This window comes from Pelophylax lessonae (genome assembly GCF_965119305.1).
Source record: "Pelophylax lessonae genome assembly, chromosome: 3".
Taxonomy (NCBI): Eukaryota; Metazoa; Chordata; class Amphibia; order Anura; family Ranidae; genus Pelophylax; species Pelophylax lessonae.
In genome coordinates, this window is record NC_138770.1 from 604,095,366 (window position 1) to 604,118,650 (window position 23,285).

At 45.5% G+C, this 23,285-nt stretch overlaps 1 protein-coding gene across 1 annotated transcript in view; it reads left to right on the top strand.

Moving 5' to 3' along the window:
• The window catches only part of PARP1 (poly(ADP-ribose) polymerase 1), a 115,906-nt gene that overhangs the window by 66,704 nt on the left and 25,917 nt on the right, over positions 1-23,285 (top strand). Inside the window, exons 10-12 of the mRNA XM_082251639.1 lie at positions 7,596-7,829; positions 9,726-9,794; positions 16,336-16,468. Coding sequence (XP_082107765.1) covers positions 7,596-7,829; positions 9,726-9,794; positions 16,336-16,468 — 436 coding nt within the window. The remainder of the gene's footprint in view (positions 1-7,595; positions 7,830-9,725; positions 9,795-16,335; positions 16,469-23,285) is intronic.

Sequence of the window (23,285 nt, forward strand, 5' to 3'; positions counted from 1 at the left end):
AAATTGGAATGTTTCCTGCACCGTCCAGTTCTTAGAAGGTCTGGGTTGGATTGTGAACTTAGAAAAGTCAGCCTTGAGGCCTGTTCAGATTCTGAAATATGTGGGTCTGAGCAAAGGTTTTTCCTGCCATCAAAAAAGGTTCTGGCCCTGAAGGGTCTGGTGCGGTTGGTAAGAGGGAATAAGTTTCCCTCTATACGACTGTGCATGTGACTGCTAGGCAAGATGGTGTCCTCATTCGTAGCAGTCCCTTATGCGCAATTCCACCCCAGACAGTTCCAGAACAATATTTTGTCCGCTTGGAAAAAAATTTTTAACTCTGGATTCCCCAATGTTTCTTTCTTCCTCAGCAACCTAAGCAAGGGGAAATCTTTTCTGCCTGTGACCTGGAAGGTAGTAACTACAGACACCAGCCTTGTCGGCTGGGGAGCTTTCCTGGAGGAAATCTCTATACAGTGGAGGTGATCTCGGTTAGAAAAGGTTTTACCCATCAATATCTTGGAGGTCCGAGCAGCCCCTTTGGCGCTGGTTTCTTGGACGACCAGACTGCGGGAGTGTCCTGTCAGGATTTAGTCTGACAACGCGACTGGCTTATATCAACCATCAGGGGGGAACCGGAAGCCAATCAGTGCAGAAGGTGAACCACAATCCTGTCTTGGGCAGAGAAACATTTCAACTGATCTGCCAATGTTTGGGTACTCCCGACGTAGATTTAATAGCGTCCAGGTTCAACAACAAGCTCGACAGGTTTTTTCCAGAACCAGGGATCCGATCGCGATCGGAACAGATGCCTTAGTGATACCTTGGTTTCGGTTCAATCTGATTTATGCTTTCCCTCTGGTCCAGCTTTCGCCTCGTCTGTTGAGCAGAATTCAGGTGGAGGGGAAGCCGGTGATCCTAGTGGCTCCGGCTTGGTCCAGGAGACCTTGGTATGTGGAAAGCATGAAATTAGCAGTAGGGGAGCCATGGTTGCTTCCATGTCATCCAGACCTGCTCTCCCAAGGTCCCATATTCCACCCTACCTTACGGTCGCTGAATTTGACGATTTGGCCATTGAGACCAGAATCTTAAGTGATTGTGGAGTTTCTGGTCCAGCTCTGGCTACGTTGATAAATGACAGAATACCTGTCTCTAGGAGAATCTATTATAGGGTCTGGAGATCCTACATTTCTTGGTGTGAATGCAAGAGATGGCATCCTCGTAAGTATGTCTTTGGAAGAATTCTTTATTTTCTTCAAATAGGAGTGGACTTGAAGCTGGCATTAGGAACCATTAAAGGGCAGATCTCCGCCTTGTCTATTTTCTTTCAGAAACCAATAGCAATGCACTCCTTGGTACAGGATTTTTTGCAAGGTGTGATTCGCACGGTTCCACCAGTCAAGCCACCCCTATGTGCTTGGGACTTAAATCTTGTGCTCTCTGTGCTACAGAGGTAACCCTTTGAGCCTATCAGGCATATTCCCTTGGTTTTCTTGATAAGGAAATTGTTGTTTTGGTTGCCATAATCTCGACCAGAAGGGTGTCTGAATTGGCAGCTCTTTCCTGCAAAGAGCCATTTTTGATCCTTCTATCAGGACAAAATGGTTTTACGCTGTCATATGGCTTTTTTTGCCTAAGGTAGTTTCTGGTTTTCATATAAACCAAGATATTGTTCTCCCTTCCTTTTTTCCAAGTCCTCAGACTAAGGAGGAGAAATTGTTGCATTCTCTTGATGTAGTCCTAGCAGTCAAAGTCTATTTAAAAATGGCAGCACTAATTCGTAGTACTGATGCTTTCGGCTCTGTGGTCATTTTCCCAGAGATCAGCGGCCATGTTTTGGTGGTTCCTAAAGATATACGGTGGCCATTTTTTTGTAGCTGCATGGAGAGGTGCTCGGCGGGCGGCCTCTAGTGACAGCACAGCCTTTTACGCTTTCTCTCGGATCGGTGTGTTGCAGGCTATTGGTGCTCTCTTCCCTGCTCCTTGCTGAGACACATTTGGTGGTGAGTCCTAGGGTGGTATCTCCCTTCCTGTTCCTCTATTGTAGTATTGCTGGGACCTGTGGGGGGATTTTCAAAGCCTATTGATAAATTTACACAGTTTTATCTTACTGTGGCCCCAGGGTGCCATGGAGCCTGTAGAACATGTCTCACCACCTGTCCCGCTCTCAGAGGGGGGGGATCCTCCGGGTCCCACTCTGCTATGGCGGCCATGACGGCAGTCCTGCAGTCTCTGGGATCTAAAGTGGACATGGTCTTACAAAAGAGACCTGGCAAAAAGCGCCCTCCGCCTTCACCCCTTTTACTCTGCCTCCTCAGATTCTGAGGCGGATGTGGTCGTCGCAGACAAGTCACCCAACGGGGTCTGCATCCACGCAATTCGAGTGCTCTGATAGTGAGGATGATTCCTCTTCTACCATCTCTGCACAAGAAAAAGCTCTTGTTGAGGCACTGATTGTATCTTTAAAAACTTAAAAAATGGAGGACACAGTGAATTCTTCATCGGCCGTACCAGTGCAATTTGGCACCAGCAGGCCATCCAGAGTGACTAAGGTGTTCCCCTTTCCTGCCTATTTCGACGAGATTGTCACTAGCCAGTGGGGGTCCCTGAAACACATGGCTGGCATACCAAAGCGTTTCACTAGGAGGTATCCTTTTGAGGAGTCCCTCCTAAAGAGACTGACAATGCCACTGGTGGTGGACTCGGGTTTCTAGGCTAAATAAAGTCACATTATTACCAGTGGAGGACGCTCCCTCCTTGAAGGACCCTGCAGATAGGAAGGCTGAATCTTTGGTCTGCAAGCTTTTTACAGTGGCAGGTTCAAGCCTTAGGCCGTTGATTGCCATAATCTTGGTCTCCCAGACCTTGAATGAGTGAGCGAAGCGCCAGGATTTGAAAAAGGGTCAGCACCCTCGTAAAATGGCGGAGCTGGCGGACCAGTTAATACAGGGGTTGCAGTATATTTTTGATGCCTCCCTGGATGAAGCCCCGTTAGCCTGCAGGGCGTCGGTGAAGCGGTGACCTGCTTTGGTTGAAATGATGGTCTGTGCACCAGGCCTCCAAAAAGGTGCTGATGGATCTCCCCTTTGTGGGAGACCGCTTGTTTGGAGCTTCCATGGAAGAGATCATAAAGGGTCTCCCGGGGGGCAAGACCGCAAATTACTAAAAACGGAGAGCCTCGCTGCAAACGTTGTCCTGTCTTTTTGGCTCACAAGCGGCCCTTTCGTCCAACTTGGTCGCAGGACAAGGGTTCTAAATCCTCCCGCCCCTTCACAGGGGGTTCCTAGAGACCCTGGAGTGGCGAGTCCAAGAAGGGCTCCTCTGGTCTTGCAGATAAGCCCTCCTCTGCCTGAAGGGATGCCCTCACCCATACTAGGGGTTGGGGGCATCTTTTTCTTTCCCAACCCATGGATCTCATTCATCCAAGACAAATGGGTACTCGTGTTGATTTGGTCCGGTTACAAGATCGAGTTTCGATCCTTGCCCCTGGCAAGGTTCTTCCTTTCCAATCTGCATCTGTCCTCGGATCGACTTCAAGGCCATTTGGGAGTGGTGCAGAATTTTTTGTCACAAGGTGTCATAGTAGCAGTTCCAAAGTCTGAACGTTTTCAGGGGCTTTATTCAAACCTTTTTATGGTCCCTAGGAAGGAGGGGAAGGTTCACCCAATCCTGGATCTCAAGGCCCTGAATCACTTTGTGCGGGTTCAGAAATTCAGAATGGAATCCATTCGCACAGTTTTAGCTTTCCTTCATCAAGGTGACTTTCTGGCCTCCCATCAATATCACAGATGCTTACCTTCATAATCAATCTACATTGGGAATCAGCGTTTTCTTCGTTTTGCCATAGGCGGGGAGCATTATCGATTTGTGACGTTGCCCTTTGGTCTCGCCTCAGCTCCTCGGGTGTTCACAAAAGTGTTGGCTCTGGTTTTAGCCTTACTCAGAAAGAGGGGGATTTCGGTACTGGGGTACCTGAATGATCTTCTTCTGAGGGCGTAATCGTCATCAGTCCTGAAGGAGGATCTGGGCATCACATTGCAAACTCTGCAGGAATTCGGCTGGACTCTGAATTTTCAAAAGTTTCAAACAAATTGGACTTCCTGGGGCTGACTCTGGATTCAGCCTCAGCCTGGGTGTTTCTCCTAGAAACTAAACTCTTGAAGTTGCAGCATGCGATTGTTGTCCAATCGCCGGTTGTCTCTCAGAACTTGCATGCAGGTGATGGGCCTGATGGGTTCCACCTTTGAGGTTGTTCCATACCAGACATCTGTAAAAGGAGATTCTATCCAAATGGGACAAGAATCCACAGTTCCTGGACAATCTGATCCTGTTGAGTTGGGTTGCGAGAGGATCTCTGCTTTGGTGGCTCCGCTCCCCGGCGCTTTGACAGGGAAAGTCTTTTCTCCCCCTGTTCTGGACAGTGGTTACCACGGACGCCAGCCTGTCTGGGTGGGGAGGTGTCCTGGGCATGGAATCAGCCCAAGGGTTCTGGTCTCGGGAGGAGTCCAGTCTGCTGATCAACATCCTGGAAATTCGAGTGATCAGGTTTTGCCTGTCCCAGTGTACGGATCGTCTGCAGCGGTGTCCGGTAAGGATTCAATCAGACAACGCCACGGCTGTGGCATATATCAATCACCAAGGGGGCACCAAAAGTGCCTTAGTGACCAAAGAAGTGGCTGGCATCCCACGTTGGGCAGATCGCCTCGTTCCAGCCCCCTCTGCTGTGCGCATTCCAGGGGTGGAAAATTGGCAGGCGGACTACCTCAGTCGACAGGCACTGTGTCCGGGCAAATGATCCCTACACCCGGAAGTGTTTCAACAACTATGTATCCGGTGGGGGACCCCCGATGTGGACCTGTTGGCTTCTCGTCTCAACTGGAAGGTCATGAGATTTGTTGCAAGGTCTCGGGATCCTCTAGCCAACGTCGCAGACACTCTGGTGGCCCCTTGGGGCTGGTATCGTCTGATTTCTACCTTTTCTCCACTGCAACTTCTGTGCAGAATCGAGGCAGAAGGGATTCTGGTGGCCCCAAATTGGCTTCTTTGGGCCTGCTACACGGACCTAGTAAGACTGGTAGCCGATGCCCATTGGCGGCTTCCTTTCAGAGAAGATCTCACTCAAGAACCGATCTTCCATCCTGCTTTACGGTCGCTGGCTTTAACGACCTGGCTATTGAAAGCCAGATATTGAAGGATAGGAAGTTGTCAGATTCTGTGATTCCTACTCTGTTAAAAGCTTGAAAATCTACTTCTCTGAAGATTTATCATCGGGTTTGGAAATCGTATGTTACTTGGTGTGAGTCTTGGGGGGGGTTTCCCCTGTTCCTTTTTTCCGTATCACGTCTGCTGGAGTTTCTTCAAAGAGGTGTAGATCAGCTTTGGCCTTGGGCACCATTAAGGGCCAGATTTCAACCTTGGCAATTTTCTTCCAAAGACCGTTGGCCACGAATTCCTTGGTTCACACTTTCATGCAGGGACTTCGCCACCTATTCCCTCCGGTGCGATCCCTGGTGCCTCCGTGGGATCTTAATCTGGTACGATTGGTTCTTTAAAGACCGCCTTTTGAGAATATGCGTGAAATTCCTCTGCTTACCTTGTCACCGAAAGTAGCTTTCCTGGTGGCTATCACTTCGGCACGCAGGGTCTCGGAGCTGTCTGTGTTGTCCTGTCGGTCACCTTACCTAGTGGTTCACAGGGACAAAGTGGTGCTTCGTCCCTGTCAGTCGTTCCTTCCTAAGGTCGTTTAGTGGTTCCACTTAAATGAGGACATTGTGTTGCCCTCAATATGTCCTAAGCCAAACCATCCAAAAGAGGTTGCTTTGAATTCTTTGGATGTGTTCTGGGATATCAGGGTGTACTTGATGGCGACTGAGCCTATTTGGAAATCAGATTCCTTGTTTATTCTTACGGATTTTCCTCGTAAGGGGCAGGCTGCATCTGCTGTGACCATTTCCAGATGTATCAGGCAAACGGTGGTGCAGGCCTACTCCGTTAAGGGTCAGGTTCATCCTTTCCCTGTTGAGGCGCATTCCACCAGGGCGCTTAGTGCCTCCTGGGCCTTCCATCATCAGGCGTCAGTGGTCTAGGTTTGCAAAGCAGCCACCTGGGTGTCTGTACACACATTCACCAAGTTCTACAAGGTGGATATTTTTGCATCTGCAGATGCTGCCTTTGGCCGCAAAGTTTTGCAGGCCGCTGTGGCAGAGACTTCTGCCTCTTGATGGTGTTTTTTTCTGATAGGTGAGCTCCAGTTGTTCCTGGTTCACCTCCTGGTGTACCTGGTTGGTTAAGTTTAGCCTCTTTTTGGGAATTTTGTTTATTGCTGTGTTTTTTTCCCACCCCTCATGCCGATACTGCTTTGGGATGTCCATCTGTCAAAGAGGATATAAAGCGGTGTCTGTCAATGAACGAAAGCAAAAACTGGATTTTTGTCTTCCGGTAAAATCCTTTTCTTTGATGTTTATTGACGGACGCAGCACCCACCCCTCTGTGGAGTTGAGTTATGTATTCTTCTGACACTGCTTGTTACTAAACTTAGATCCTAGAGCAGGAAGTGGGAGTATACCATCTGGGCCTGCCCTATAGGCATAGTTAAGCTTTGTTAACCCTTTTCCGCCTAGTGTCCTACTCCTAGGAATAGCAGCATAACCCATCTGTCAAAGAAGATATGAAGCTGTGTCCGTCAATGAACATCAGAGAAAAGGATTTTGCAGTAAGACAAAAATCCATCCAGTTTTTCCTTCAACTTACCTGTAAAATCCTTTTCTTGGAGTACATTACGGGACACAGAGGTCCCTCCCCTCTTTTCTGGGATTTTCATTGCTTGCTTCAAAAACCTGAGGTTCTTTTTGTATGGGAGGGGTTATATGGAAGGAATTTTCTGTCTATTGGTTGCCAGTGTCCAATCACCTAAAGATAGAGTATAACCCAGATAGTCATTATTACCGGCTCTGTGTCCCATGATGTACTCCAAGAAAAGGATGTTACAAGTAAGTTGAAGGAAAAATCCTATTTTTAACCTTTTGTATGACCACAACCCTACTTGAGAACCTTTAGAAAAAATTTAAACCGTGAGTGCAAGCTGAGTTTTCTCAACATTAGTAACCAACCTCACAAATGTTTTTTTTTTGGCTGAATGGGCACAAAAATCTTATAGAATGCTTTTTCAGAATGTTGGATGCCATTATAGTTGCAAAGGCCAATTAAGTTGGCTGCAAATCGTTTTTTATGTCTTAATAGTTTCCTATGTTTGACTGTTATTGTTGGGTGATCGCATACCTGTGGGGGTACAAGTCCTTAGAACCTTTTGGATTTTGCTTCCTCTGATTGTGCCTCTTCAACTTTGTTTAGTTTTTTTTAAGGGGCAGACCCCTGGACCTGTTGGTCAATCTCTAGATGGGGTTTTCGTATTTCTTCTTGTTCCCTTTACATTAAACTTTACTACAGTTATCTAGGTTGGAAAAGGCCCAGCTTTTTCTTCATGCATGTAATTTTGTACAAAGGGCCATGTTTTTTGTCATGAGACTGGGTTTATTTAATTTGATCGGTTTAGATGCAAGTAGCAGAATTCTTCTTTGAAATGTTGATATTGACCAAACTTTTACTCTGCATATTTACAGAGGAGGTCGAGAAGATGAGTAAGAAAATGGAGGATGTAAAGGCAGCCAATATTCGGGTGGTGAGCGAGGACTTTCTGAATGAGCTGCAGTCTGGCAAGAGCTTCCAGGACCTGCTTACCCAACATGGCATCTCTACTTGGGGTGCAGAAATAAAACAGGAGGCAAGACCAGAGCCCCAGGCAAAATCAAAGTCAGGGCTTGGGAAGAGTGCTGGCAAAGTAAAGGAGGAGCAGGGTAAGTGCTTTGTGTATGGGGTATGGGCACAGCAAACTATAGCAGATTCGTTTTTTTTTTTTGTTTTTTGTCTCCCCCCCCCCCCCCCCCCCCCACTGTTTGAAAATTTTTATTTTACAAGCCAGATATACGGTTTATCTTTAATGCTGTGCTGTAGGCATACAGTTGTGCTCATAAGTTTACACACCCTGGCAGAATTTGATTTCTTGGCCATTTTTCCGAGGATATGAATGATAACCCAAAAACTTTTCTTTCACTCGTGGTTAGTGTTTGGCTGAAGCAATTTATTATCAATCAACTGTGTTTATACTTTTTAAATAATAATGACAACTGAAACTACCCAAATTACCCTGATAAAAAATTTAAATACCCTGGTGATTTTGGCCTGGTAACATGCAAAAAGTTGATGCAAAGGGGTTTGAATAGCTATTAAAGGTAACCATCCTCACCTGTGATCTGTTTGCTTGTAATTAGTGTGTATAAAAAGTCAATGAGTTTCTGGACTCCTGACAGACTCTTGCATCTTTCATCCAGTGCTGCACTGACGTTTCTGGATTCTGAGTCATGGGGAAAGCAAAAGAATTGTCAAAGGATCTGCAGGAAAAGGTAGTTGAACTGTATAAAACAGGAAAGAGATATTAAAAGATATCTAAGGTATTGATAATGCCAATCGGCAATGTTCAAACTCTAATCAAGAAGTGGAAAATGGGGGGGTTCTGTTGATACCAAACCTCGGTCAGGTAGACCAACTAAAATTTCAGCCACAACTGCCAGGAAAATTGTTTGGGATGCAAAGAAAGACCCACAAATAACTTCAGGTGAAATACAGGACTCTCTGAAAACATGTGGTGTGGCTGTTTTAAGATGTACAATAAGGAGGCACTTGAAGAAAGATGGGCTGCTTGGTCGAGTCGCCAGAAGAAAGCCATTACTACACAAATGCCACAAAATATCCCGCCTACAATACGCCAAACAGCACAGAGATAAGCCTCAAACCTTATGGGACAAAGTAATTTGGAGTGATGAGACCAAAATTTAGCTTTTTGGCCACAACCATAAACGCTACATTTGGAGAGGAGTCAACAAGGCCATGATGAATTGTCCATTTCTACAGTGAAACACGGAGGTGTTTTGCTGATGTTTTGGGGATGCGTGAGCTACAAAGGCACAGGAAATTTGATCAGAATTGATGGCAAGATGAATGCAGTATGTTATCAAGAAATACTGGAGGAAAATTTGCATTCATCAGCCCGGAAGCTTGCACATAAGACGTACTTGGACATTCCAACATGACAATGATCCTAAACACAAGGCCAAGTTGATCTGTCATTGGCTACAGCAGAATAAAGTGAAGGTTCTGGAGTGGCCATCTCAGTCTTCTGACCTCAATATCATTGGGCCACTCTGGGGAGATCTCCAACGTGCAGTTCATGCAAGACCGCCCAAGAATTTACAGGAACTCAAGGCTTTTTGCCAGGAAGAATGAGAAGATAAAGAGCCTCATACACAAATACCACAAAAGACTTAAAGCTGTCATTGATGTTCAAGGGGGCAAGACACAGTATTAAGAACTAGTGTATGTAAACTTTTGATACGGTTATTTGGGTGGTTTCTGTTGTGTAAACACAGTTGATTGATAATAAATGGGTTCAGCCAAACGCTAACCATGAGTGAAAAAAGTTTGTTATTCATATTCTTGGAAATATGGCCAAGAAATCCTAAATTATACCAGGGTATGTAAACCTATGAGCACAACTATACCACATAGTTATAAAAGAAAAAGGTTAATGGTGACCAGATGTACAAAGGACGGCAATCCCTTCGTATCAGTTTATACACCCACAAGCCAACAAAAAAGTACCTCTACAAAGTTTTTTTTTTTTTTTTTTCTTTCAGGGAGCAGCAAGTCTGAGAAAAAGATAAAGTTAACTGTTAAAGGCGGAGCAGCTGTTGATCCAGACTCAGGTGAGTGACCTACAAAGGGGAAATTATTAAACTTTTCAGACTCGCAATCCCCAATAGTATGGCAAAAGCAGATGTTTAACCACTTCTCGACCGAGCCCATTTCTGAGACATGTTTACAATCTGTATTTTTTGCTAGAAAATTACTTAGAACCCTCAAACATTATATATATTTTTTGCAAAAACTCTGGCGAATAAAATGGTGGTCGTTTCATTTTTTTTTTTTTTGTCACACGGTATTTGCGCAGCGGTCTTTCAAACACAATTTTTTGGAAAAAATACATTTCTCTGCATAAAAAAAAAAAAAAAATAAACAGTAAAGTTAGCCCATTTTTTTTGTATATTGTGAAAGATGATGTCACGCTGAGTGACGACAAACTATGGTCAATAAAAATCTCCATAGGCAACGCTTTAAAAAAATTTTAACGGTTACCAGTTTAGAGTTAGAGTAGCTCTTTTTTTAAATTATTGCTCTCACTCTGGCGATCACTGTGATACCTCACGTGTGGTTTGAACAGCACTTTCACTTGCGGGCGCGATTTCCGTATACGTTTTCTTTCACGTGTGAGCTCACGGCGACGGGAACGCTTTAACTTTTTTTTTTCCCCCCCTATTTATTTTATTTAATTTTTGAACTTTAGCACAGGTTTTAAAAAAAAAAAAAAATCTGATCTTTTATTGCGGTCACAAGCAATGTAAACATCCCTTGTGACAGCAATAGGCAGTGACAAGTACTCTTTATGGAGGGATCAGGGGTCTAAAAGACCCCAGACCCCTCCACTGCCCTTCAATGTATTCAAAATGCCGAAAACGTCATTTTTGAATACTGTCACTTTTTTAGATTTGGCGCCTGTAGCCGCCAAGTAACCCAGACGTGATGCCATGAACGCCGCTTCTGGGTTACATCATCGGAGACCCAATTGAAGCAGAATCAGGCTTCGTTTGGGACTCCAAGCAGCCAGCGGAGGTACCAGCTGGTTGCTCGGGTTTCCCGGTGGGACGGGAGACCCGCGCAGAGCTGCGGGAGGAGGGGCGTCTCTTCCTGCTCACTGGGGTAATGACCAATGCGGCTCCCACCGCCTGAAAGCCGACCGCTGGCTCTGAAAAATGGTACCGGGATGAGGCCTCTAGCTGCAGGCATCACCCCGGTACAAACACTTCTTGCAGATCACGTAGATCTACGTGAATTTGCGGGAAGTGGTTGAAAAAGGTTTACTTTTGTTTCATCCAGGTTTTATTTGCATTGAGATTTGTCCCTCTAAATTGCCTGCCTTAAAGTGAGCTTGGTTTGGCCTAAAAGGTACCCAAGCTAACCATATCTCTGAAGTCCAGGCACCTTTTAACCTCCCTGGCGGTCTGATTATGTCAGAATTTTTGTGCTAAAAGCGGTACATTGTTTTGCATGGAAATCTGTTTTTTATATTTTACACCTGTAATTCTTAGGAATAGCCCACTTAAATCTGTCCAAACAAGAGTCTAGTAGACATCCTGCGTATGATAAAGTTTGAAACACGAAATCCTAAATTATAATATAATAAATTGTATTCAATAATATATTCAAACCAAAAACACTGAAATATGTACAAACAAGGGGTGGGATATATCACTGTAATAAAGGTTAAGTAAACATCCCGGGTATGAAATATTTTGAAACCTGGGACTGCACAAAGTCCAACGTCACAATAGAATGTGGTTTCTTTTCCTTCCACTATCATCTCTCTTGGAGCAACAAACCACACATATCCTTGTAGGTGCGGACTTTTTCTCAGTTGGTGGGGTGTAATCCATGAAGTGAAGACCAGTCAGGCATTCTGGGTTGACAACGCAAACAGTACGACGTCCAGATCTGTTCACAGCCATTGATGGTGTTTGGTGACTCAGAATCATTTGTTCGGCAACTTTCTAAATAAAGTCCGCATGAATCACAGGCTTTTCACACTTTTTTTTTTTTTTTTTCTTTTTTTTTTGAGCAGAATGTGGGCATTCCACAATCATTGCTCAAGAAGATGTCTGAAGATCATCTTATAGTATTTTTTTTTTTTTTGCTGCTTCCTCATTGCTGGGTAGAATGCCATTGCTTGGTCGGCTCTGTCGACATCTCTCATGGTGTTATTGTAGTCTATATCTACTCTTGGCTTCATGACTTCTTTCCCACCTTTTGTGCATATCATAACAGTGGAGATGTTATGCACTGTACTCATTAGGCGAAAAATCTATCTTATCCTTCCATTGCAGTGCCATCATCTTGCCTTTCTGCCAGGCAACCATTTCTCCTGTCTTGAGCTTCTTTTCTTTTTGCCAAACCTTGGCGGCATGTCGCGCCGGTTAGCCCTTGCGGTTCCATATGCATCAGTTTTGTTGTGCAGTAGACCCTCCTATAGTTTAGGAGATGTATAAAAGATGTCCGTTGTTACACAATAGCCCTGATTTAGCAATGGCTCAATTAGTGAAAGAACAGAAGATGTTGCCATTCCATAATTACTGTATTTTTCATCAAATTTTGTTTCTTTTCCAGTGTATATCACTGATTTCCAAATGTAGCCAGTTGATGATTCGCACAGCATGTAGGATTTTACGCCAAATCGTGCTCTTTGATGCTATGTATTGCACCCAGCTGAGCCTTCCCTTGTAGGCCAATTAGACTTTCATCTATGCTGATATCTCTTTCTGGCACATAGCTCTGTTGGAAATGCTGAAGAATCATTTGATATACTTCCCACATTTTTTTTTAGTTTTGGTGTAGGATGAGTAGTTTCATCAAATTCTTATTTTCAAAGTGGAGATATTTCATTATGAGGGAAAATCGGAATTCTGACATGACCGTGCCAAAGAATGAAGTGGCAAGTAATGTATTGGTTGTCCAATACCACTTCTGCAGGGGTTTCCCCACCACTCCCTTAAGGATTATTAGGCCCAGAAATTTCCAAAGGTCATCTTTGGTCAGTGGTTCCCACTTTCTGCATCTTGCAAATCTCCGATGCATAGCAGATTGTTGGTCTTTGTACCGGATGATGGTCTAGGTAACAATTTTTTTAATAACCTCATCAGTCAAAAATAATTGGAGGCATGCCAAGGGGTTGTCATGGTTAACATCAACTTTCATACCAGGTGCTCCTGTAAATGGTATCTTGGGGGCGCTGCCTGATCCATACCGCAGTCAATAGAGCACCAAGTCCGCACATCGCTTAGCTCAGTCGCAGAATCGCCGCTGTCATTACTTTCCGTACCTGATGACGTATTTTCTTTTGAATCACGATCCCTCAGTTCTTCAAGTAACTCTGTTTCGCTGTCGCTGTTTTCCAGTTCGTCTAAAAGCGCTTTCTGCGCAAAAAGAACGCCTTTTGGACGCCATGGTCGTTCTCAATTTTCCAGGCACAAAAAACTGGAAAAGCACAGGCAGGTCACTGTAAAAGTCTCCAGGTGAAATCCTGAGGTGAAATGGCATGATACAGTGTAATCCGTTAGGATAACAACTTTGTATCATGTCATTTATTTGATTTTACTTTTTTTAAATTGCCCCCGGTTCCGCCCCCTGCGTCGCGACATTCGCAGGGAAGGGAACTGGAAGACAGGTGTCAGCATCTGCCGAGCACACAGCGTGAGGACAGAGTGAGGATGGCTGGGGAGGACGGCGGGGGATCGCAGGGGAAGGCGAGTTTGATTGTGGGGTAATCCTGAGTTTGACTTGGGGTTACCGCTTTTGGTACTCTATATTAACCCTGAGCCACACTCGGGAATACTGCTAGGGAGGTTAATGTCTTCAGGTGCTTGATTTTATTTTCATATAAAATTTTGTTCTTGTGGACAACCCCTTGACTCTGAGCCCCAAGCTGTGTGCAAGATCTCCAAGTCCCAGTTATGCCCTGCCCTCTTCTGTCACAAAGCCCTACCCCAGTATTTCAACTATCAAATGTCAAAGCTTTTTTTGACTTCAAAGGTCTTCCATTTGACTTGAATTACAGAACAAGGCTTAGTGCTGGAAAAAAAATCTTGTGAACTTGAATAGAAATTTAAGGCTGCATAAAGATAGGGCCCAGGATCCAAGTAGGCTTCACAGAGGCAAGTCGAATTGAAGAGTAAAAAGCAAGAACTTCAGGTTCTATAGACCATTTATTTCCCTCATGTTTAACCACTTGCCGCCAAATCACGTACCTGTGTGTAATTTGGCTTCAAGGGGTTGTACCGGAGTGATGCCTGCAGCTGCTGTTTTTGAGAGCCGAAGGTCGGGTGACTTGTAATAACAATCGATGTGGCTAAGTAGCCACTCAGCTGTTATTACAAGGAGCAGGAGAGTTAGTCCCCCCACCTTCTGCCCCTCGCCAAGGCTCTCCCGTCTCACCGGGAAACCAGAGCAACCAGCCAACACACCCACCGGCTGGCTAGAGACCTGGCTTTGGTCGGCTTTGGTAATCTGGAAGCAATGTCATGACATCACTTCCTGTTTACTCGGAAAACCAATGGCACAAGTTTTCAAAAATCGAAAGTTTTCAAAAACGCTTATATTGGCGTTTTGAATGCTTTCAAGTGCATAGGAGGGATTTTAGGTCATATAGACCCCAGATCCTCCCCCCATAAAGAGTACCTGTCACGTCTCTATTGCTGTCACAAGGATGTTTACATTTCCTTGTGACAGCAATAAAAGTAATAAAATTAAAGGGACAGTGTAAAAATTAAAATAAGGGGGGGAAAAAAATGAAAGCGCCCCACCCACCCCCCCGCGCTCGTGCGTAGAAGCGAACGCATAGGCATGTCGTGTCCGCATATGTAAACCGTGTTCAAACCACACATGTGAGGTATTGCTGGGATCTTTAGAGCGAAAGCAATAATTCTAGAGCAAGACCTCCTCTGTATTGCTAAACAGGTAACCTATAGAAAATGTTAAATGTAGTCTATGAAGTTTAAGAAGTGCCGTGGTTTGTCGCCATTCCTCGAGTGTGCCCAATTTTAAAGCATGGCATGTTGGGTATCTATTTACTCGGCGTAATGTCATCTTTCACATTGCACAAAAAAACTGGGCTAACTTTACTTTTTTTTTTTTTTTAATTCATTAAAGTGTAGTTTTTCTGAAAATAACTGTTTGAAAGACAGCTGTGCAAATACAGTGTGACATCAAATATTTCAACGATCGCCATTTTATTCTCTAAGGTCTCTGCTATAAAATATATATATAATGTCTGGGGGTTCCAAGTAAATTTTCTAGCAAATACTGATTTTAACTTGTAAGCAACAAATGTCAGAAAAAGGCCTGGTCTTCTAGTGGTTAATGTAATTTGCTTAGCGTTTGGTTTGGATTTGTTTTTCTTTAAAGCTAATGGTAGTCCCGCTGTACCAAATTAACACCTTGAGAGGGTCTCTGCTTCCCTTGGCGTGTGTGCTCACAAGTTAGTCATAGTTCATATACCTCATAGGTCACACATCTCACTTTAATGCTCTTGGGTGATATTTAATTATAGCTCTAAAACACAGAGGGCCGCACAATGCAAGTGTCAATATCAAACCAGTCATCTCAGAGATTAAGCCGTTGATTATATCCACAGTGACCTTTATAATGTTACATCTGTGGGAATACTATTCATCTTTAAAAACACTCAGATTGAAATCAGTGATTTTAGATAATCTGCATATTCTTTAAGTACCGTATTTATAATGTATAACATGCACTTTAATTTTAAGAGGGAAGTTTCCAGGAAAAATCTTAAATTTTAAGTAAAGAACTTTGAAGCAAAATAAGGGCCAGTGCCTGCCAATGCAGCCCCGCCAGTGTCTGCCAATGCAGCCTCTCCGTTGCATAGAAATTAGAGTCGCCAGATTACACAGAGCGGGGATCTCCCGCTTACTTGGCTGCCGCTGTTATACAAAGTCCCGCCTCCTGGACTGGCTCCTGTGATAAACATCACATGTTCCGACATTGGACCAGTGTGCTTTCCTATCATAGGAGCTGGTCCAGGGGGCCGGACTTCGTATAACAGCGACTGCCGAGTAAGCGGGAGCTCCCTGCTCTGTGTAATTTGGTGGCGCTAGTCACCCTCCCTTCCCCTCCGAGGCAGCCTAATGGAAAATATAACACACACATTATTTACACTCTGTTTTCAGGTCTAAAAAGTGTTTGTTATACGCCGATAAATACGTTAATGCTGCTAAAATCTATGTTGTGTGCCTCAATTTTTACAAGTTAAAGTTTCAGTTCTGATGGAACATTGGTTACCGTAAATGAGAGCCTGCAGGCAGTATTGTGGATAAGCCGTTTTTACTCTAGCTTTGCAGCCCTGGATTCAGTTCACACCTAGGACTCGGTCTATATGCTGTTTTATATGTTCTGTTAGAGTTAGTGTGGTTTTCTGAGTGTTTTGATATCCTGTTAAAACCTATGGTAATCTAACCCTAGTCTGAATTTCCTACTGATGCAAAAGGTCAGAGCATAGGCTAGCACTCCTTACCACAATTGTAGTAGACTGACAGGGAACAACTTTTATGCCATGAAAACTTTATTAACTTTATTCAAATTTGTAATTCATACCTATGATTTTTTTTTTTTTTTTTTTAGGACTTGAAAACACATGTCATGTGTTGGAGAAAAGTGGCAAGATCTTTAGTGCCACCCTGGGTCTGGTGGATATATCCCGAGGGACAAACTCCTACTATAAACTGCAGTTGATAGAACATGACAGAGATGCCAGGTCTGTATCGTTTTTAGAGAAATATTGTTTAAAATGGATCATTGATTTGAGAGTAGAGGTGAATGAGAAGTTGTGTCCGCCTATCACTACAGGACAAAGCAGTAGTAGAGGGGTAAGATGAATTCTGCAAAGGGTGGCTAAGTAATTTGATGAGGAGAAATAGGATATCAGTTCTGTAATAATGGGCGGGGGGGGGGGGGGGGGGGGGCGGGCGGTTATCCAGATGCCAAATAATTTAAAGCTGAACTCCAGAGCCATTTTTTCTGCTATGGATCTGTATTTTTCACACTGTTTTTAGTTACTACAGAGCCACTTTGGTGACCGGGTTTCATTGTGCTACAGTTATGCAGTGCCTCTTGCCTCCCTATTCACAGCCTTGGATTTGACAGGCAAGGAGCAGCAGCGGGATGATGAGGCCATTAATCTCCTCCCCCCTGGTCCCAGCATGTTCGTTTTCAGTGCAGTGTATGCTGCATGCCTAATTTTCTCTTAGTGCTTCCCATTCTAAAGATTTTTTGTCATTCAAACAGCTTTCTGTCAGCAAGACCCAGTAATAAGTTTTCCAACTTGTCTGTTTGACAGAAGCTGATCTAACGTACAGTTTCTGTCAAAGAGTGACAGCCACACACTGAACTACATTAAGACGGTCTCTGCTGAACTAGCCACGTTTTGGTCTGTCTGTGGCCAGCTTTTTTGGTATTCTTTTTTCTCTATCGCTCATTGACAGACTCCGCAGGAGTAGGACTAGGCAGAAAGACAAAACGTTCTGGCTCCACCTTAGGGGCAGTCCCTGAGGGTATATCCTCCCTCTCTCTGCTACAGGGAATCAGTTTTTTTCTGTCTAGTCAGGAGTAAGGACCTAAGCTCCTTGCTGGGATCTTTTTGGTCCTGGCAAGATTTTTTCTTTAAAAGAAATATTTTTTAGGTAGTTTTTTCTCCAGTGTTTTTCCTGTGAGATCTTCAAGCAAAAAACGCCGGACTGGGCGACACTAGTGGTCACCCCAGCCGGCCTACGAGCGCGCGCAGACCATTGCATTGCGCTTGGTCGGCCGCGACACATTCAAGTAAGTATGCGGGGCCGGGCGACGGGCTGGATGTTGAGATCCAGTGGTCACCCCGGTTTCTGCCTACGAGCGCGTGCAGACCAGAGCTCCGCGCTGGGTCGGCCGCGACGGAGTCCCAGTGGAGGGACTGTCCTTGCGAGTTAAAAGTCTCGCTTGGACGCCAGGAACCTGAGAGTCGAGGCGTCCGGAGTGGTCCACAAACCCCCACCCCGGTGGAGAGGGTATTGTGAAGAGAGGGTGCCTGTCGGTTCGGTATGGTGAGTAAACGTTCCCTTTTTTCTTTCCTCGTTATGAGGCAGTATGAATTATGGGCCCCTCCATACATGGTCAGTATATATCTGATACTTACAAGTCCCCCTTGTAAATACAGTATGTGTTTGTGGGAAGTGGACTTGGTTTGAGAGCTAACACTCTACCCAGCAGACTGTAGCATTACAGCAGACATAGGAGGTATAATCCTACCTTATTTGTAGTGTATCTCCTGTAGATCTATCAATCACCACTCAGCAGAGATGCAGGTGGATGTGCTGGGAAAAAACGTTTTCGGCGGTCCGCCGCCATTTTGCCGTAGACCAGGTGCATGCATGTCCTCAGGTCACGCCGGCCGCCATGTTTTTGGAGTCTAATGTCTCCTATATGGGGGCGGCCATGTTTCATGAGCCCAGCTACCTCGTGGAGAGCTGGGAACGCCGGAAGGCGTACACAGGGGGCGGAGCCACGTCCTTCTACCCGGGAAAAAGCAACAGCTCCTTTCAGTCTGTAAAGACAGACGCTGACTGCAGTTGGTTGGAAACTTCACTGCATCGGTTGGTGAGCCTTGGGGGTCCCTCTCTCTCTCTGTGGGATCGAGAAGCAGGTACTCTGAGGGGCGCTATTGCGCTAGGGGGAGACACATAAAAAAAAAAAAAAAGAGGTATTTTTTATTAAAAAAAAAAAAAAAAAAAAGTTTTTTTGTGTTTTCTGGCAAAGGTGTCCTGAATTATCATGGACCCTGCCACTCATGTATCTCCTCCGGATCCCCTTGAGGGGTCTGCGGGATCCTCCAGCACCCCACTGACGATTAAATCATTGTCCGCTATTATGGAAGCTTGTGTCCCGGGTGGAAGTGGCTTGTCAGGGACAGGGCGCAAGTAAGCGACCCCCGCCTAACCCCTTATTATCTGAAACCTCGGATTCAGACTCTGAGCCTATTTCTGCAGTTGCAGGTACTTCATCTGGTATTGGTGTCTCGTGTACTGTCTTTTCAGACAGTGAGGAGGATGTTTCGGCATCAGCCATAGCCAGAGAGGAAGCGTTGGTAAACGCACTCATGGTATCTGTTCAAGAGATTACAGGGTATTCCGTCAGAAATAGCTGAAACTGAAATCCCTTTTGGGACTAAAAACGCATCTAGTGGCGAAGGTTTTTTCCATTGCCCAAATGTTTTGGCAATCCAATCAAAGAAGAATGGAGTCTGCCAAAACGCATTTCTACTATTTCTAAACGCATTAACAGGCGTTATCCGTTTGAGGAAACCCTCATTAAGAAATGGACAGAACCACCTGTGGTGGATTCACCAATTGCTAGATTGTATAAAGCCACGGTTATTCCTCTAGAAGACGCTCCGTCTTTTAAAGATCCAGTGGATCGCAAGATAGAAGCTATGTCTCGCACCATGTTTACCTTGATTGGATCAGCTTTCAGACCAATAATTGCTATTGGTCTGGTTTCGCAGGCTGTAACTGTATGGACCAAGTGGTTACGCCGGGACCTAGAAGAGGTCCCTCAGGCGGTATCAGATTTGTTGGAACAGATGATACAGGGGTTACAGTTTGTGTGTGATGCGGCGTTAGACGCCACTTCATTATTGGCGCGAGCATCTGTCTCAGCGGTGGTTCTCAAGCGTACACTGTGGCTAAAAGGTTGGTTAGCCGACCAAGGTTCCAAAAAAGCATTGGCTAATTTCCCCTTTTTAGGAGAGCGTCTATTTGGAACCAACTTAGATGAGATCATTAAGGATCTCACGGGTGGAAAGAGCACCTTTTTACCGCAAAATTTTAAAGGTAAAGGAACTCGTCAAAGACGAGGGCCTTCTTTTTTTCTCACAAGAGGTTTTTTTTTGTCCCGCGGGTGAAAAAATTAAGTCCTCCAAAGCTCCTGCAGGAGGCGTCAGGGGTCGTTGGTCGGGCAAGCAAAAGCCCGCCCCCTCTAGACCTGTAGATAAACCGTCCAAAGCCTGAAGGTGCGCCCCCCACCCATAACTGGGGTGGGGGGACGTCTTCGCCGGTTCCCGGATCCATGGCTTTCCAGAATCCCGGACAGATGGGTTTGCGAAGTCATAAGGTCAGGGTACAAGATCGAGCTTCGATCTCTCCCACCGGCGCGATTCTTCCCTTCCAATAGCCGACTATCCCCGGATCGTTTAGACGATCTGTGGAGAGCAGTCACAGATTTACTACAACAAGGAGTGGTAGTCCACGTTCCTTGGACAGAACGCTTTCAGGGGTTTTTATTCAAACCTATTTACAATACTCAGGAAAGAGGGCAAAGTGCGTCCAATTCTGGACTTAAGGGCACTCAATTCTTTTGTCTACATAAGAAGATTCAGAATGGAGTCCATTCGCACAGTAGCAGCCTTTCTGCATCCAGGGGATGTCCTAGCGTCCATAGACATCTAGGACGCATATCTTCACATTCCCATTTTCGCAGGACATCAGCGGTTTCTACGTTTTTCCGTAGAAGAGAACCACTATCAGTTTGTGGCGTTACCTCTCGGTCTCGCCACGGCTCCGCGGGTCTTCACGAAGGTGTTGGCCCCAATGTTGGCACTTCTGCGCCAAAGAGGCATATCGATTCTAGGTTACCTAGACAATCTTCTGCTTCATGCAGAGTCTCCTCAGACCTTGCTACAAAACATAGAAATTACTATGATTTCTTTACAGGAATTCGGGTGGCTGGTGAACCAGCAAAAGTCATTTCTGGTTCCCACCCAGAGGCTCGAATATCTGGGTCTAATTCTAGACACAGTCAGGACAAGAGTTTTTTCTTCCGGTAGGGAAACTCCGAAAGATTCAATCAGCAGTCCACCAACAGCTGGTCTTCCCTTCGGACTTGCATGAGGGGTCTGGGGTTGATGGTGGCTTCCTTCGAAGCAGTCCCATTTGCCCAGTCCCATACCCGAATTCTTCAGCAAGAGATTCCTCTCAGATGGAATCGGAATCCGGAATCCCTGGACAATCAGATCCGATTGAGCAAACAGACCAGAGAGTCTCTGGTCTGGTGGCTTCGGTCTCCGATGCTCAGCCAGGGAAAGTCATTTCTGCCAATATATTGGACGACAGTGACCACGGATGCCAGTCTATCCGGATGGGGAGGAATTCTCGGTCAGTTATCTGTCCAGGGACTTTGGTCCCCGGAAGAATCCAGGTTACCGATAAATGTATTGGAACTGAGAGCGATCAGACTTTGTCTGATTCACTGGACCGAGCAGCTCCAGGGCAGCCCGGTTCGGATCCAGTCGGACAACGCCACGGCCGTGGCTTATGTCAATCACCAGGGGGGCACCAAGAGTGTCCGAGCGGCCAAAGAAGTGGCTTGCATTCTTCGCTGGGCGGAACGATTTGTTCCAGCAATCTCTGCGGTGTTCATTCCGGGGGTGGAGAATTGGCAGGCAGATTATCTCAGCCGTCAGACTCTGGATCAGGGGGAATGGTCCCTCCATCCAGACGTTTTCCACCAGTTGTGCCTACGATGGGGCACCCCGGATATGGATCTGTTGGCATCTCGATTCAACAGGAAAGTTCAGAGATTCGTGGCTCGCTCCCGCGATCCTCTAGCAGAAACCGCAGACGCACTGATCGCCCCGTGGGGGCAATACCAGCTAATGTATGCCTTCCCTCCTCTTGGGTTACTGCCAAGACTTCTTCGCAAGATAGAGGAGGAAGGAATTCCAGTAATCCTGGCAGCTCCGGACTGGCCTCGTCGAGCTTGTTACGCCGACTTGGTCAGACTGATGGCGGACGTCCCGTGGAGACTTCCTCTCAGGGAGGATCTACTGTCTCAGGGACCGATCTTCCATCCTGCTTTACGATCGCTGGTTTTAAACGGCCTGGTTATTGAGACCCAGGTGCTGAAGGACAAGGGATTGTCAGCTTCAGTTATTCCTACTCTAGTTAAAACAAGGAAAGCGACTTCCAGAAAGATTATCATCGTACATGGAAGTCTTATATTGTGTGATGTGAATCCCTTGGGTTCCATCTACATCTTTATTCGGTAGTCCGAATATTGGCTTTCTGCAACAGGGAGTTGAGCAGAAGCTGGCCTTGAGTGTTATCAAGGGTCTGGTTTCAGCATTTGCTATCTTCTTTCAGAAGCTTTTGTCTACTCATTCCTTGGTGCGGAATTTCATCCAGGGGGTGCGACACCTGGCTCTGCCAGTGCACGCGCCGTTACCATCCTGGGATCTTAATTTGGTGCTGTCGGTTCTTCAGACACCTCCCTTTGAAAATATCAGGGAGATTCCCTTGCCTACTTTATCCCAGAAGGTGGTCTTCTTGGTGGCTATCACTTCTGCACGCAGGGCGTCAGAACTGGCTGCATTATACTGTTGTTCCCCAGATCTGGTGGTTCATAGGGATAAGGTTGTTCTTCATCCGAATCCATCCTTCCTTCTAAGGTGGTTTCAAAGTTTCATTGAATAAGGACAGTGTATTGTCCTTCCTATGTCCTTAGCCCAATCATCCTCGAGAATTTGCATGGCATTCCTTGGATGTAGTTCGGGCGATCAGGATATACTTGAATACTACGGATTCAATTTGTAAGACGGATTCACTGTTTGTGATCACGGATGGCCCTAAGAAGGGGTTGCCTGTTCTGCTGCGACCATCTTTAGATGGATCAGACAGACGGTGGTATAGGCTTATTTTATCTAAGGGTCGGGATCCCCCGTTCCCTGTTAAGGCGCATTCTACTCGGGCGCTTAGAGTTTCCTGGACCTTCCGCCATCAGGCGTCAGTGGTTCAGGTTTTCAAGGCGACTGTTTAGTAGTCGGTTCATACCTTTACAATATTGTATAAGGTTTATGTGATGGCATCGTCAGATGCCTCTTCTGGCTGCAAGGTTCCTGCAGGCCACTGTTTGAGGAGACTGTTGGTCTACCTCGAGGATTTGTGGGGTAGGTCTCATCTGTTTACTCGATGAGTCCTTTGATACTTCTGGTTGGCTCCGGTTGGGCCTTCTAGATTGGATTTTGATTCTGTCAATCCCACCCCTCATTTTGTGGCACTGCTTCTGGATGTCCCAGCTCTTGAGAATCAAGAAGACTACGTCTGTCAATGAGCGATAGAGAAAAATGGATTTTTGTAAGATCTTACCGTAAAATCCTTTTCTCTTAAGCTCATTGACAGACGTAGTACCCGCCCCTCTATCATTGAGTTGGGTTGGGTTAAATTCTCTGTACTGCTTTAAAACAGAACTGATTCCCTGTAGCAGAGAGAGGGAGGATATACCCTCAGGGACTGCCCCTAAGGTGGAGCCAGAACGTTTTGTCTTTCTGCCTAGTCCTACTCCTGCGGAGACAACATAACCCAGCTCTTGAGAATCAAGAAGACTACGTCTGTCAATGAGCTTAAGAGAAAAGGATTTTACGGTAAGATCTTACAAAAATCCATTTATTTTTTTTCCTCATACTTATTGAAGTTTTAACCATTTCTGGACGGGAACATTTTCCCTCTTAATGACCAAGCCATTTTTTTTTTATTTCGGCACTGCGTTAT